Source organism: Falco cherrug, chromosome 11 (genome assembly GCF_023634085.1).
Source record: "Falco cherrug isolate bFalChe1 chromosome 11, bFalChe1.pri, whole genome shotgun sequence".
NCBI classification, from domain to species: Eukaryota; Metazoa; Chordata; class Aves; order Falconiformes; family Falconidae; genus Falco; species Falco cherrug.
In genome coordinates this window covers 14,741,967-14,758,855 of record NC_073707.1, presented here as the reverse complement: position 1 = coordinate 14,758,855, position 16,889 = coordinate 14,741,967, and the positions used below count along the sequence as shown (strand labels likewise).

General features: G+C 41.2%; 1 protein-coding gene across 4 annotated transcripts in view; it reads right to left on the bottom strand.

Annotated features, from left to right (window-relative positions):
• Positions 1-16,889, bottom strand: part of NYAP2 (neuronal tyrosine-phosphorylated phosphoinositide-3-kinase adaptor 2) — a 147,076-nt gene that overhangs the window by 57,094 nt on the left and 73,093 nt on the right. For all 4 annotated transcript variants that reach the window (XM_055724055.1, XM_055724054.1, XM_055724053.1 and 1 more), the window contains one exon: positions 2,326-3,423. In XM_055724055.1, coding sequence (XP_055580030.1) covers positions 2,326-3,423 — 1,098 coding nt within the window. The remainder of the gene's footprint in view (positions 1-2,325; positions 3,424-16,889) is intronic.

Sequence of the window (16,889 nt, the reverse complement as noted above, 5' to 3'; positions counted from 1 at the left end):
CCACAAGTTTTCTCACTTTTACTATTCCAATTCTCTCTCTCATCCCACCAGGGGGGAGTGAGCAAGCAGCTGCGTGGTGCTAGTTAAGCTGCAGTTAAACCACAACACTATTTCATGTCTCTCATTTTACCATCCGTGACCAATAAGGAGCATGTTTCTACTTCCTAAGGAGCAAGCAGAATACTCCTTGAGAGGCCAAGATGCTGTTCTTGGTACAGATCTTCAGGGCAAGACTTATTTCATATTTATCAGTGAAAGGTCCCTTGAAAGGTCTGCATTCAATTTCAGTCAAGAGGTATATAGAGAACATTTTTCTGGAGGTAGTTACGAGGCAGCAGCACAGATTCACTGAAAACTCCCAGGACTTGCTGCATTTGCTGCAGGAATTTCTACAGTTTCCAAAGCTGGTATGTCTGCCCTACTTGGTGAGCATAAACCCATCCCATTTACCATAGTTCTTGTATGGCATAGGGTTTACAGGGGATTTTTGCTCACTTATGAATAAGAAGTATGTTTAAGAATGTTCAATATTGTCTGCACTTTACCAAAATCTCCCTATTACTTCACTGCAATTATTTATAACTGTCACATCACATCCCTCATTATTGTTCCTAATTCCAAGAATCGTCTTGCCTTTTAGGTACAAACTTCCATCCAGCACACAAATCCAGCATTACTGTATTTTTATTACTGTAATCACTTACTGAAACCCTACTGAATCATGTATCTCAGACTTCTGTAAAACAGTATTTACAATTGCAGGCCACAAAAACATTAAAGGAAAATTAAGCAAACTGCTGCACCAACTCGTATTCTCAGTAATGCTAACTCCATTCTCACCTCATCCTTCTGATTTCAGAGTCATTGTTTCTGATTTGGACAGACATAAATAAGAATAAAAGTGCTGAGGCTGAGGCAGTGGAGTCCATGAATCTGGAGGAATGCTTTGTATGTCAACCCAAACCACTGCCACCAAGCTTCTCCATACTTAGATGTTTGCATGTACTCGGCTGCGGAGGTGCGAGGCAGGCAACCTCCACCCATGAAAACCCAGAGGAGGTGTTCCCTGAGCATGCCCCAAAGTGATGTGACCACACTGTGAGGTGTAATGTAACAGAGCGGCACAAACACAACCAGAAAAGCAGTGCAGAACTCACCTCTCTTCTGCAGCAATATGGTAGCCTGGAAACCAGAACACCCTCCTCTATCAGGTATAAACCAGCATAGTTTATCACACAGTATTTAATGTTACAGCTGCCAAATAGATATAATATAGCACTTACACAAACATAAGATCAGCTGTTCTCCAAAGAGAGATTTTTTGGTTAGGCAGGTGTCAAGAATTCAAAGTCATAAACTGATTTTACTGAAGATGGAGGAGAAATTGTACTTAGCCCACTTTGCACTCTGACGTAAGGTGTTACAACTGCCTTCCACTGCAAGACGTTGTCTTTGGCACCACTGAACGGGAATGTTTTTGCAACAGAAATACTGGTGCCAGGTTCTGCTTTCACTCACACCTGTGGCTTCTGCTGATTTCCTTAGAGGTTTCCTTATTTTCCTAGCTCAGAAACAGGTGTACCTTGTGTAAACCTGAATGCATATAGGACAACAATTTTATGATAAAGCATATGAAAAGTCGATATTGGCTTAAGGTTTTCCTGCACAGCTTCCTCCCGTGCTTTTCTCTGTTTGTGGGTCATGCATTATAGGTCATGTTGGTTTTCAGATTGATTCACAGTATGGCCTCCCTACCAGTCACACCAGGACAGCTGAAAGAGATACTCCATGGAACAGCATGGAATGAGGCAATGGGAGAGGAATGGTTTAAGCTGGTACCTCAGATTGCTATCATATATGCTGTGATCACTGGCCAACTTAAGGGTGATCAATGGATCTTTGCCAAAAAAGAACTACTGTTACAAAAAACCCAACTATTAGTTATTTTGCTACAAGCTTCTTGGACAATTATTGTGTCTTAGTATCCATCAAGAAAGAATAGATGTGACATGGTGGGAAGATCTCAACTCACATGGGAACCTTACAGCTATGGACAAATTAATGAAAACTGACTTCTTTTACAAGACCAAGCCATGAAATGTACTTCCTTAGTGCAGTATGCATACTTAAAAATCTTAAAAATATAACAATATGAAGACTAAAGCAATCTTAACAACAATAACTTTTCTTCCCATTACAAGGAATTTAGGTAAGGAATTCAGACTTCTGAGGTATCTGATTTTTGCAAGCATTTGATTTAGTAAAGTACAGTGAAATCTACTATTACACAAGGAAAAACGAGGAAAAATTACATCAAGAACTTACTTTCTGCAGGTTCCTTAGATCTTCTGCCACTGGAGGACTTCCGCAGGAGACTTCGTCCTGAGGTAAAGAGGCTGGTTAGTTCCTCCAGAGGACTGGTGGGTGTCCGAGAACGGGAACCACTCTGAGATGTTGACCCGTAGGTACTGACCGAGGCGTTTACCATCTTTCCTCCTTCTTGCAATGTGTTTCTGGCTGTAGAATGAGGCACTGATGGAGAGCTTCTTGAGAGACTTCCTGAATGTACAGAGTCATAAGGTGGAGGTCTTTTGAGGCTTAAGGGGGTAAGAGACCTACCCATACTGACAGGAGAAGGTGAGGCAGAGTGACTTTTAGGATAACCATGTGGAGACTGTGTTCTGTATAAGGTAGAAGGATGAGGAGGTGAGGAGGTGTGCCCAGGTGTGTTAGTTCCATGAGATACTGTCTGGTCTTTCTCCAGTTTTTGATGGCCTGGTGTATGAGGTGGCAGTGAAGATGGAGAAGCTCCAGCTTGTTGTTTGATGTAAGACACATTTTCTAAAACAGGAAGCTTTGTGACCTCTAATGGAGTTAGAGGTGACTCGTCAGAATTCGGGGAACACTGTACTGGTGCTGGTGGGAACACCAGCAGTGGAGGTCTGTGAGAAAGCAGATTTGGAAATGGTGGGGGTATATCACAAAGCAAGCCCTTGGGAGTCGATGGCACTGAAGACTTGGTGAAATCTAGGTCAGGCACTGTGGGAGTAGCACACTGAGAAGAACAAGTGTGATGGTCATATTCACACTGACACTTTGAATCTTGGCCTACATCATCAAATATAGGGTATTTCATCTCCTCATAGACTGCTTCGCTTTGGTCATCCTCGTCTTTTTTGAAGTCTCTGAGAATATTCCCAACCATTTCAATATAAACAGGCTCTTCTTCCTCTGTGTCTGGGGCAGGACTGCTGACCTGTGATAAAGAGGCATCCCTAGTGAGTGTTGTCTTCATAGGGCCATGCTTTTTGATATACGTTTCATCAAAAGATGTGCTTAGCTGAGTGTTTGGATTTCGTTTCGGCTTAGGGGGTGGAATCTTCTTTGTGTATTCATCACTGTGAGGTCTTGGTTTGGCTGACACTGAAAACAGAATAAAATACAAATTCATCAGAAGTATGTAACATACTTTGTCAACCATAGGATCTCTTTTACAGAGTCATATTTCTGGGATGGATTTCCTGTGACCAACTTGTTGCTGGTTTTCTCTGGTATTACATTAGTAGAACGCTATAAAAATAACTCCCTATTCAAAACATTCCTAATCGTCCCCCAGAATGCCCTGACACTCCACTGTTAAGTAGGTAGTGAGCACTTCCCTTCCTCTGAGACATCGGTTCTCTTCCAAACTCTGGCCAGGGGACTTTCCATTTTTAAATATTATGTTTTTCAAATATCACTGTGGGCCTTTAAAGACCCAAAGAGTTGCCAAAGACATAACAGTAAGTATCCAAATGAACTCCTTATGGCTGCAAGAGAACAGTTAAGATCCTGGACATGCATACTGGAATGACAGTGGTGTAACTCTGCAGTGACACAATTGATGAATCAAGACGTTTTAATTTATAGTAACTTCTTGCATAAAGCACAGCAATTGCCCCAGCACTGCCTGAGAAAGAAAACACATATAAATACTGTAGAATTTGCTGATGGGATAATCCTAATAATTTATCTGCACTTTATCCTATGAATTACTGAGACTTCAGTGAAGTGAAAGGGGAATAAAGTATCTCTCAAATTCAGATCCTTCCAAAACAGATTTCTTCTAGAAATTATAAATCAAATCATTATAAAGAAATTCATTTGAAATGAGAGGTCAAGAGTTTCTTAGAAATTATCCTTTATGAATTAAACAATAAATATACTTATGGAAATTGCATTTTGTTCACTTTGCATAAATAGTTAATAAAATATCTCATTAAATGTTGGGGTTAATAAAATGTCTCATTAAACGTTCGGGTAAAGTAATTTTTTATCCTAAGTGGACTCAACAAACCTACTCAGCAACAAAATTTGCCACATATACTAAACCCAATTTATATTCCGATAGGGTAAATAGTTTTTACATTGAAAGCCTTGATGGGTCATTGCTAAGTTTCCCAGTTTAAAAAATATCCTAAACTACAGGCCAGTTTAGAATGGCAGCCTTCCTGTCTTTCCAAACTTTGCTGCTCCTTGCAATTCACTGCTACAGATCTCCTGCTGCAAACTCAGTGCTCAGAGAAATTTCCAGACACCTTCTGATGACCCATCAGCAAACAGCCCACAAATTTCTAATGCTAAACCAAGCAGGCAGTGCTCGTGGAGTTAAAACCCCTTTTTTTAGAAGCAGCCTCATGCGTATTACTAAAGCCAGCAGCGAGGCACTGCTCTGCCAGCTGAAAGACAGTATTTTGACAGTCTGCAAGGATGCTGGCTCAGGGCTGGAAGATGCCTGCTTTATAGCATCTTACTAAGGTGATTTGGTCAGCATCAGAGGAGCGTTCAGAGTGTTAGTACTTTGTCACACTTCTGCTTTGATGTGTTAAATAACCTCTCTTCAGTTCTTACAAGGCATGGCAATAAAGGGAGATGTTAAGCAAGATTCCAGTTTTCTTTAGGAATAAGGAGCTGAGAACATATGCATGTGCACATATATGAAGTAATGAGACCACTCTTTGTTGACAGCATTTGTTAAAGCTTAACATGTAACCAAGATGCAACAAAGGAAATAGAAAACTTGCCAGAATTTTTTTTTTTAAAAGAATACCTCAAAAATTGATATGCTCTCATGATGGTTCCAATTAACGTGTTCCACTTTCCAGCAGGCTAGGGACATGCAAAAGTTACCACAGATAAAAGTGTTTGGTAGCTTGATAGTTTTTCACTATGTGGATATATCCTAATGTACTTTAAATTTGTCTTTTTAATTAACCCAGATTAATTTTCTTGAATGTGTTAGCATAGACTTTTGGGAATAAGATGTAGGCTACCAGAATCATTTGGGCTTTGCAGAAAATATTCTTCCTGATGTATTTGACAATACCAGCAGATTTTTCTTGCTGTGTTTCCAGTAAATTACTATTTCCTTTCTGTTTAGTCTGTTTGTATATTATGTTCATATATATTCTACTGACATAAACTTAATCTCAGCCCTCTTTTCCACACCTCTGTTAATCTGATTTACAACCCTGGCAAAAGCAACCTTCTTCAGATTGGTATCAACAGAATGAGGAGACAGTCAATGAGACCGGTACAAACTGCCTGATCATTTCTGAACATGTTGCCCAGGACCTGAACTGTACTTTAGACTCACTAAAGGATTATGGATTTTGTTGCATTTGAAAATAGTGTATTTTCTATATAGAGGCTTCTCACAGTATTCAGTTCCCTGTGCATCATGCTACCATCCTTAACAGATGCCTGATACAAGTGTTTCCCGCAGCCTCAAGTTGTGTCAGTGGAGGTTTAGAAGGGATACTAGGAAAAATTTCTTCACTGAAAGGGTTGTCAAGCACTGGAATGAGCTGTCCGGGGAAGTGGTTGAGTCACCATCCCTGGAGGTATTTGAAAGATGTGTAGGTGTGGTTTAGGGACATGGTTTAGTGGTGGACTTGGCAGTGTGAGGTTTACAGTTCAATTTGATGATCTTAAGGGTATTTCCCAACTTAAATGATTCTATAATTCTTTGACTCCTCACACCCCTGTTCCCTATGTTGTCTTCTACATCTCCTGTGCCATAGGTGTCACACTGAGATTTCATAGCCATATCCCCACTCCTCCATCTCTTTATCTGGAGATATGTTAATGATGGGCAAAGTGATCAAAAGATGCTCTTGTGCTGGAGGACATTCAAGGTTAACATTACTGGTCATTAACTGGTTTTTTTTTTACCTAAAATTAGCTGAAAGTAGTTAAGAGTACTGAGTTCTCAAAAAAAAAATTGCTAGAAATAGTATATTTCCCTCTTTCCTTCTTTGATTCCTTTCCAGTTTTTATCCAGCTGATGAGGTTCTGCTATGTAGTCGAGACCTCTCCTTAGGTGTTGGGTTTGCATATACAGATTCACAAGTTAGAGCATTACAGACAAGGAAATTAGAAATGTCACAGGAAAATTATTGACTTTTTGCCATCTAGTTTTGTAGAGTATTTTTGCAAAGGGTTGAAATTAAGTACCACAGTGACACACATAGCATTCTCATCTGCCATTGCATGATATATACCATTAGCCTAAAATATCCTGGTGACATTATCAACAAAAAGGTCAAATAACCCAGTCTTGCTGTATGATACACACAGTAAAACATGACAAAGTGAAAGATTTGCTTTCCGTTTTCTAGTAAAAACATTTTTTCCTCTGCCACAGTTTATTTTATTGAAGCACCTATTTCCAGGACTTAGTATGTTACTGAGTTCTTTTTCTCTCCTTGACAAACTGGACTTTTCAAACTAAAATTTCAAACTAAATGCTTTAAATATGTTATAAACCTTATAAAGGGACCGAGGTACCTCTTCTATGCTACATGGAGCAGGAACATTGGGTGCTATAAGACTCTCTAGAGAATATACACAGGTAAATGGATAGGTTAGATAGCAAAGAAAACTATTGTGACTGGGATGAGAGGAACTGCTCAACATCTACTGGGAACTCCCCTCAGCTGCAGCGGAACATTCAGGGGGCCAACTGAATTATCTTTAAGAAGCCTATGATGTAAGACGCTTATCATGTTTATTTAACAAAGGTTTCTACTCTGAAACACAGCTCCACAGCAAGGGCTGAACTCTACAGAGCACCTGATAATGGAATATGGATCAGGAACTACCACTTCAGCCCAGAATAAGAGAAAAAACCCAGGAATCCTGCAATCAAACAGAGCTGTGTAAAGCTAATGAAAGGAGCAGGGAGTATTTGTACAGTTCCTGTGTTACCAACATTTGGCAGGGATAAATGTGCATGAATGCAGAAGCCCTGGCAAGATCCCATAGCCAATGAAAGGAGATTATTTGGCAATCTCCAGAGAGGAACAGGCAATCTTGCTTTAAGTACTTGACATTTATCAGGCAGAAAAAGCATTTGGTGCCTGCTGGGAACATAAACTCCTATGAAAAGCAAACCATGCTGACATATTGGTGATACACATACTGCCATGTTGTCTGTTCTAAACATGGGGGAATTAAGTACTTTTCAACGTGGATTACTATGTCCTTGGTGCAACTGTCACCAGTAACTTGCCTTGAGACTCTGCCACTCATCTGTCAGAGCACATAGGGCCCAATTCAAAGCTAAATGGAAGAAATGAAAGTGAGGGCTATTCCTCCCCCTGCCACGTGCAAGTTCCCTTAAACAGCCATTTCAAAGTGCACCACAAAAGTTCTTGTGGGTGCTTCTATTATAGATACACACAAATGCAAGAGACTGCCAGGTCCGCGAGGAGTTTGAGCAGACAGGAGATGACTAGAGGAAGATAGCTCAACAACTGCTAGATGGTCCTCTGCCCTCGCAGGAGCTGCCCTGGCTGAGGAGGCTGCAGGAGCTCGGGATGCTATGTTCCTTTTTCACATCAAAACTGCCCAAACTACCACAGCTGATAAACTGGAAGCACAACGATCCTTGCAAACAAAACTGAACTTCACAGAGTTTACACTGCTTGGGCAGGAACTATCTGTGCTTAATAGCATCCTACTACCAAGCAATTAGCTAGCTGTAATAAACTGCAAGTGAAACAAAACACACAGGCTCTAATAACTTCAGTTCTCATCTAGAAGCAAGAAGCACAGTGCTTAAAATAGCCTTACGGAAGCCCTACTGAATAAGCAGAATATGACATTTTTGAAATGAGATATTTGTAGCGCAAAGGTTACGCATAGCTTTCAGACATGCCCAGATAATCTGCCTTTCATAGTTAATTTTGGAAATACAGAATGCTTCTGGTCATCTTATCATTCTGAAGTGTTTTTTTAATCTTTAAGGAGAGACTGAAATATGAAAATGTGTTATCAGATTGTTTTTTATTATTTGCTCACTGTATAAGGAATGAGTGTAAATGTCTAAAAACTAAAATGAATTTTGCCATTGTCCTTTGGGTGTTTACTAGCTCTTGCAGTTCAGAGATCAAGCCAATTTATTTTGCTGTTCAGTGTAACAAACAGAACAAAAACACATGCAACAGGAAAATTCCTCCCTTTCAGTTTCTACAAGAGGCTATAACACTCAACTTCTTTCTAAATGAAGGAATGATTTGGACCCTAATTTTTTTTAAAATTCTTTAAAAAGTTACCCTAAATGCTGAAACAATTAATATTGCTGTATTTTGAGGGGTACCTCTATCAAAAATAGCCTCCAGGAGTGAAAGGAAATAGAATTTTCTTAATTAGACCCTGAATGTGCTGTATATTGAATCAAAGATGCACAGATTTTGATTTGCATCACAGAGTTCATCAGAGAACTCTAGGATAGCACAGAACCTACATATGTACATCTATATGTATAAGTTCAAGACTGTGAGTAACCCCTCTGGCTTCAATGAAGTGAACTGCTTGTTCAAAGTTGCACATGATCTTCAGTGCATTTGTGCACCAGTGCTTATATCGGTTTGGATTTCATTAAGTCTATAGATGAAATTTGAATATTCTTAATGAAACTGAATTGAAAAAGGCACAGTCCTCTGAACTGTGCAAAAGATTAGCACTCAGGAGACCTGAGTTTAATTCATTCTTTTTCTCACGCCATAGGGCTTTGCCTGTCATTTTACCCCTTAATGCCATTTTTCACCATCTACCTTTTGCTAGTTTAGGCTTTAAGGTATTTTACACAAGGTTTTATTTTAATTTAATTTATTATATCGATTCTTTCCTATCACTGGAAAGGAGCAGTAGAAAACAAAAGAAAATCTAAATGCATCTATTGGAGGCATGCAATGTTGAACATGCATCTTTTCTTCTTCAAGGAATTTTCGAAGGCAAAAGTTCCTACATGGTTAACAGCCATACAATATACACACAAAGATACATCTTAGCAAATGACTATAAAAACGTCTTCACTGGGCTGAAATAACATCAGAGAACGTATCTGTCACAAAAACAATGCAGATTTCAAAATAGCATTGCCCTCATGGACACAAGTCCTTTCCTTGCAGGTTACCTTTCCTTTTTCTAAAAGGTAAAAGCAGAGGGAAAGAACAGGGAAGGAATAAAAAAATACAATTCATCCAAACAACTTGCAAGCAATAGGTGGTTTCAGCACAATGATTTCATGCAGTACATATTTTTTCCCCCTCCTGAATCTATTAGCTCTTACTGGAAATTATTTGGACATTTAAAGAGGACACAATCATACTTCAAGTGAAAGGACTAAAAGACGGTGTCATAAAGTAATACTGATGTGCTACTCGGATGACTCAAGGCTATGATTAAGGAGACTTCTTCAAAAGTATTCAGGTCCCTTTATTTTGGCTGCAGCCTCTTTCAGCCTTTAGAATGATTGATATCTGCTCTAATTCAAAGTGGTGGAAACCTAGTAGCTTCAGTAGTGATATTCCAGAATTAGACACCAGTATAACAAAGAGCAGAATTGGACCCTGCAGTTAGATTCAGTTCTGCATTAATCCAGCAGTACAACTACTGCAACTGATATGCACCATGGTTGAAGACATGCTGTTGCCAGATTCAGCTTAGAGCTGCATATCTGCGCCACAAAACTGAATTCTCAGCCCCATCACCACAGCTCCTTACATGCTATACATGCCCAGTTGGCCGTGTGTGCCTGGGATTCACAAAAGACAGCCTAGAGCACAACCTGCCCTGCTGCCAGAGCCTCCTCCCAGCACAGCAGGGGTTGCAGGTCCCTTGCCATGCATTATCAAGATGAGGGCAGACCCAGAGATCGCAGGACCTTTCTAAAGCTTTGGACTAACAGCATGTGGGAGAGAGTCCCTCCCCAAACTGCCATGCTCCCAAGCAGAAGGACTTCCAGGTTTTCTCCTCCATAGCCCTCCACTTCTCTGTGCACGTCTGACACACTGAGCTCTCCTTATTACCCTTTCCCACAGTGAAAAGGTCTCCAAAAGCTTTCAGAAAATTACAAAGAGACCGTCTCCTTCTGAATGCCCAGGCTCATGCTTTCATATATTTTGAACTTCATATCCTAGTTCTTTTCAAGAATGAGTAATTGATGTTCCTGATTTTTCCAGATAACATTGAATAGGCAAAGAAAAAAAGAAAAGAGTGTTTGAGAAATAATTACAAATTATTTGCAAGCAAGTCTTTCTGTACTGTTAGCTAAAGCTAAAAGTTATTGTTAGTCAGAACAGCCCTGGAAAGGCAGAAAAAGCAAGATTTTGGATAAGAAAAGTCAATTTGAATCACCCTCCTTTTACAGGAAAACTGATGAACTGAATGCAAATGGAGGCAAACAAAAAATTTCACAGTAGGTGCAACTTCTAGGTTGCAATGATTTTTGAGTATCCATTTAGAAAAATAACCTTGAACTAATATGCCTGGACACAAGGGGCCAGGATCTGTGGCATGATATGGGTGTAAGTTACAGCAGTTCCAGTGGAAGCAGGGTCTGAAGAGGGAGAGGTGGGAGGATTACTGGGGAAATAGGAATCTGAGTAAAGGATCCTCCCACTGCCCACACGTTCAACCAATATTGCTGAAGAGCTGGTTTGTTCTGTTTCAGATAGCCTGCAGTCTGCATATGTGAAACAGATTTTGCAGCCTGTGCAACAGCATCAATAAAAAAATCTGTAACTATATAATCTAAAGGAATTCTAGATATAGAAAGGCAATTGGCATGGGAATTTATCAATCGCAAGCATCATTAGATGAATTACATGAAGAGTGTGCAAATAGAACTACTGAATCATGCTTGCAGAAAAATTAATTTACAAAGCATATGTGCTTGGTTGTTGGTGTCTCTAGTGCTCTAGTGTGGGAACATACAGAGTTGGAGCACTGAAGAGTTAAATGCAGTCACAACAGAGTGCAGAAAAACAGCCACACATCAGCAACATGAGTAAAGCCCTTCAGTTTTAAAGCAACATTTATGGTATCTTGGCTGTCATCTTGAAGATGAAACCTGAACAGCTATCACTGTTTTACTGTAAATTAACTGTTATCGCTCTATTCTTACAGCTACCCACAAACTGACTGCATTTTGCACTGAGAATGATGGGCGACATCAGCCCCCTCCACCCCCCCGCCAGCGCCTTCATTGCAGTGCAGCTATTAGAGCTCAGTTTTCATATAGCTGTCATCCTGCGCTAGCTGCCCCCTCTCCCTCTCTGTAACTACCCATCTCACATTCCCCGAGTATCATGCAGAAGATGGTGAGGCTCTGCATTTTGTCTGACCAAGTTTCTACAGTCTGTGCGGTGTGATGACTACAAGTGCAGCAGCATTTCTGTTGACCTGCTGAAAGAAAAAGCTCTCTTCTGCTCAGAAAGGGATGCTTCTGGGTATGTGTGCAGAGCTAAGTCCCTTCGACACATGCCTTATACTCCTACATCTTATGAGCTTGTTACATAGCAGACACCTCTATGATACCAGTAAGTCTTTGAGGGCTGAGCTGCTTATTCATACATTATCTGCTACCCAAAGGGCACTGAAGACTTCTGCGCTATCATTTGGCAATGCTCATGTAAACAAATCATAGAATCACAGAATGGTTTGGGTTGGAAGGGACCATCCATTTCCAGCCCCTCTGTCATGGGCAAGGACACCTTCCATAGACCTGGTTGCTCAAAGCCACACCAAACAAGGGCATACTCCAGCCTGAACGCAACTCCTAGCTTCAGAGGGACAACCCTGCTATTGATTACTAGCTATTGTAGCTGAGGGAGATGATGTGGGAAATCCTTTGCCGGACTTCCATGAACTTCTTGGAGAAGGTATGGTACGGGGCTTTCTGAACCCAGTGCTCATAAAAATACTGAATGAAACTGATCTCTGCAAGAGTTCCTGGGTCTGGGTGATTTCTAAGTCCAGTATCTGCATCCAAATAGTGGACTCTGAAATGATTTACAGGAGTAACAGGAAAGAAAGAAATCAAGCTGGAGAAAGAGCAAATGCTTAATGAAACAAAGTGTGGCTCACCTACTTCATTTATCTAGAACAGCAGTCTGTCTGTGCTGACTTGATTTAATTGTTGCTTTGGTTCGCAAACATCCTGTCCAGAATACTAGCAGGGACTACATGCAAAGACTTGAATAATTTGTCCAGAGAGATAAGATTCTTCATTTTTTAGATCCACAGAAATGCTATCTTCCACTTACAAATACAATAAGTAGGTCAAATCCGTTATTTGCTTACATAAGTAGCAATCTGTTTGCTGAGCTTCTAAAATAATTACAGCTCATTAAATCAAGCTGGCAGACCTACCGAGGTGATATTGTGCAGAATACTGACCTCTTGGGGACTGCAATGTGAAACGTATTGTGTCCAACTATTCCACAGGCAGGGCAGCTCCACAAATGCTGCCGTGCTTCTTCAGCATCTCCCACCAGCGACAAGGAACCACAGATTTCACCAACCTCCTCCTCTCCCCCAGAAGTTTTGCAGGCTTTGTACGATTCTTTTCCCTGAGGCGGTTGTACAGAAAGCCACTTGCTGCTGCTGAATGACACATCCAGCAAGCCCTTCTACCACGGTGGGAGCTCCCGTTTCAAAATAAAGCAGGAGGTTGATCACAGGGGTCAAATGAGTCACCACAGCAGGAGCACTGAGAAAGCAAATAAGCCCCAATGAACAAGAGTTCACCTAAAGAGGCACTCTTGCCTCTACCAAAAGGACACAAGGTGACCCTGCAGCAGCAGTTCCTGCAGGTTGTCACTGAGCACCTTTTGGGTGAATATGATCATAGCTGAGGTGGACAGAGAATTGTCAGAGCAGTTCGCAGGCAGGCAGCAGTGTCTGGAGATGTAACAGCTCTGTGGCCAGAGGCTAAGCGTTACTGAAATACTCAGTGTAATCAGCTTTAGGAAAAGAGCCTCACAGCTATTCATTTTATTTCCATCTCCATAGGGGTGACTCCTCTCTCCTCCTCAACTCTAAATAAAGTGTTGACAAAATTACAGACAAGGCACACATTATCAGCTGCCTCCCACTCAAAGCTTCTCTGTATGCCTGGCATCTATCATTTCATCTTGCATTTATTTGCAGAGCGGTGTAGTGAAACTAGTAGAGCCTAGAATAGTTTTGATCTACAAGGGTCATGCAGCCATGTCTAATCACCATAAATTCAACTGGTTTGGTTGCGGTTTACAGTACCATTTTGACAGTGTTTTATGCAGTTCCAGACAAGCTTTGGGAGAGCCCTTTCCTGTTTCAAATGTCAGGCTTAACCTCATCGCACCACCCTAGAAGTGAACGGAGGATGGAAAGACAAAGGTGAAGCATAAAAAGGAACAGAATTTCTGCCAGAAGCTGTTCCTACCTCACCCATGACTGCAGAACCTGTTCAGTTCAACTCACAGGCAGAACTAGCGGGAATAAGAAAGAGACCTGATTAAAAACCAGCACCCTGCAAGAATAGGGAAAAGACCAAGAAGCAGAAGACAGAAGATGGAACAATGAGGAAAAGTGGAGTTCTCTTGCAAAAATGTTTGGAAAGCTGAGGTAAATGAAAGGCAATTAAAGCAAGAGCAGTACCACAGGCTAAAAGATCTTAGCCCATATCTACGGGAAGAAGCAGGCATCAACTACCAGAGCATGACTGGAGAGACAGCACCAAGGTCACTTGCTCCTAAAAGCTCTTTAGACGAATGAACTGTTATTTCCTTCTCTCCCACACTGTGTTTGCAGTAAGCACACACACACAACAATCCCCTCCTCTTCCCCTTTTCTCCTTCCCTTCCATTTTTCCCTTCTCCTTCCCATTTAATATAATTTGGACCCATCCAACCTTGCAGTGCAGCCCCTAAACCAGCCCTGATGGTTCAGCTAAGTGCAGAACACAATGCCATGGATGTAGGGACAAGCCAATGCTGTTTTTGCCACTGAAAAGCCAGTGACTGAGGAAACTGTTATCCCAGTGAACTTTCTCAGGTAACATATCTTCTTATCCTTTCCATTGCCAAGCAACTTTTCATTGCAAGAAATGTTCTTTTATCCTATCTTGCAGCTGTTGAAGTCCCCCATGGAGACTGAACTAGCACCTACTCTTACTGTCATTAGGACACAGGGATGCACCCACGCTTTGAGCAGTTGCACCACTACAGGAAACCAGAAGCTATAACCCAGTGTTTACAGCCTGCTTCATTTTGCTGTTGCTCAGAAGCAAAGCTCTTTGCAGGAATTCATCCATACCACTGACGCACAGCCTCTGGTAGAGGACAGCACAGAACAGCTTAAGCTCTGAGGGGGGTTGTTACTTACCATCTCCTGGGACTGGCTGTGCTGTAAACTGACGGCATTCAGTATTTCACAGAGCAGGGCCATAATTCCAGCCCAGGTTTTGCCATCTTATTCATGCACTGCAGCATCAGTGATACCAACAGGAGGTTAGGAAAGGGAACTTGTGCAGTTCCTATGCTGAGAAGCTGCTTGAAGTCCTCGTTTCCACAGTGACTGCCCTGAGTTCACAAATTAAACCCTGCCACATTTGTAGAATGTCATGTTAAGCAAGGACAGTCTTTTTCACGTATTCCCTTCTCTGCTCAAAAGCCTCTTTCTACACTGCTGTTCACAAAAGCACTCACACACGTAGCCCAAGTTTTGACTGTGAGCAGAAATACTCTGATCATAAGTTGATTGCAAACTACTCCACAAAACAAAGCCCTTGCACTATCTCTATTTTACAAGGGAGAAATCTGGGACACTGAGAGCCAAATGAAATGCTCAAGGTCATCCAAGCCAGTGGCAGAGCTGTAAAGAGCCTTGCTCCCCCACTTACACCACTGGGAGATGGTTGGTAGTATCTACAGAAGTCTCCGTTTGGTATAACACTTACTCACATGCAAGCATGTATTTGCAGCACTGGGATCTTACGGCAATTAGTCACCATAGATATTTATCCACAACAGCTGTAAAAATTATCTCATCTTTAACAGAAAATAACAAATAATTCAGAACCATAGAATATGTTGAGCTTCAAAGCTTTTGTTTGCAAAAACTTACATTTAAGAAAATAAACAGGCTAGACATATTAAAAAGTTTTTGAATCCACACTACTGGTATAGCTTCAACTTTGTGCTTGGTGCACATTTCTGTTTGCTTTTTTTGGTTGTGATTTTTTTTTTCCTTGTAATCAAAGGATTACTTACCATCTTATTCACCAAAATCCAAGTATTAAGAGACTTCCACTGCAATAAGCAAAAACATAACCCTATTAAAACTTCCCCAGTTGGGGAGACTCGTGGCATTACCACACCGATCCTAAGGGAAGATTTATAGCCAAGCCATCCTTCAGTATTCTACCAAGAGGAAATGGGAGACAGCTCCCTTGGCAGTCATGCATGAAGGGGAAAATGCCAGAAATCTTCATCCCAGAAAGCACTGTTAGGGCCAAACCCCCAAATGTTATACTGCTCCCAAGACAGTTGAGTTTTTTCAAGGTATGTTTCTGCTTAGAGTCCTGTACTGGTTTTGTTTTACTACTGAGAATAAGAGAAGCTGGAATTATTCAGTTGTTACATGCAAGCTGGTTGTGAATTTGAAAGCAGAGTATTGTTCATGATTATCTGGGAGAAATAATGGAAGCCATGGCAAATGTTATACCACTGCACTGGAAATGGATATTTAGTTATGCCTCTTGATGATAAGTACACCATGCTCCAGCTTTTTACTTCCTATGTCTAAGCCTTCTTCCACCCTGAACCAGGAGCCAGCTGCAAATCATACTGGCTATTGGGGGATGTGCTTCTTGTTTGACATGCCAGCAGTTCAAAGTTATGACCACTAAAATTAGCACAAAAATTTCTGTGTGCTTGTTTTATTTCCCTCCTCATGCATCTGTGGAAAGCCCAGGCTGATAGACTGTGACCTCAAGGCTCAGTTGATGGCATTGCAAAAAGGAAGCTGCGCTCTCTTGAGCTGTCACTACTGTGCACGTTATCCCAACACAGCACTGTTTGCACACGTATGAACTGAAAAGCATGAAGTGCCAAACACAGTTGTAGCATGTCAGGTATATGTTGCTTGATGTCATCCAGCATTAAACCAAGTGGAAGAGACGAAAGCAGCACATCAGTGCACCAACCAAGACTACTACATTCAAACAGGCATTGGAAGGAAAATACCAATGAAATAGAGGATAGCCATGAGGACTTCACCTGAAGCCAAACTAAATCTCTTGAGATGTGATTCTGTTAAGCACTATGTGTTCCCAGTAAAGCCAATGTGGGTGTAGGGTGCTTGACACACACACACACACCCTTCCCCTCCAGTATCAACCTTATGGCAGGAAATGTGTAGAGAGCTCAGTCATGCCTCACCCCATTATCACAGACCAGCTCTGGAAGTAAACAAGGACTTCAGGATTTCAATCTGATCTCTGAAGCCCTTACTCATTTGTGCACAATGCCTTTAACAGACATGCCAAAGACAATATGGAAAACCAAAACGTAGTATGA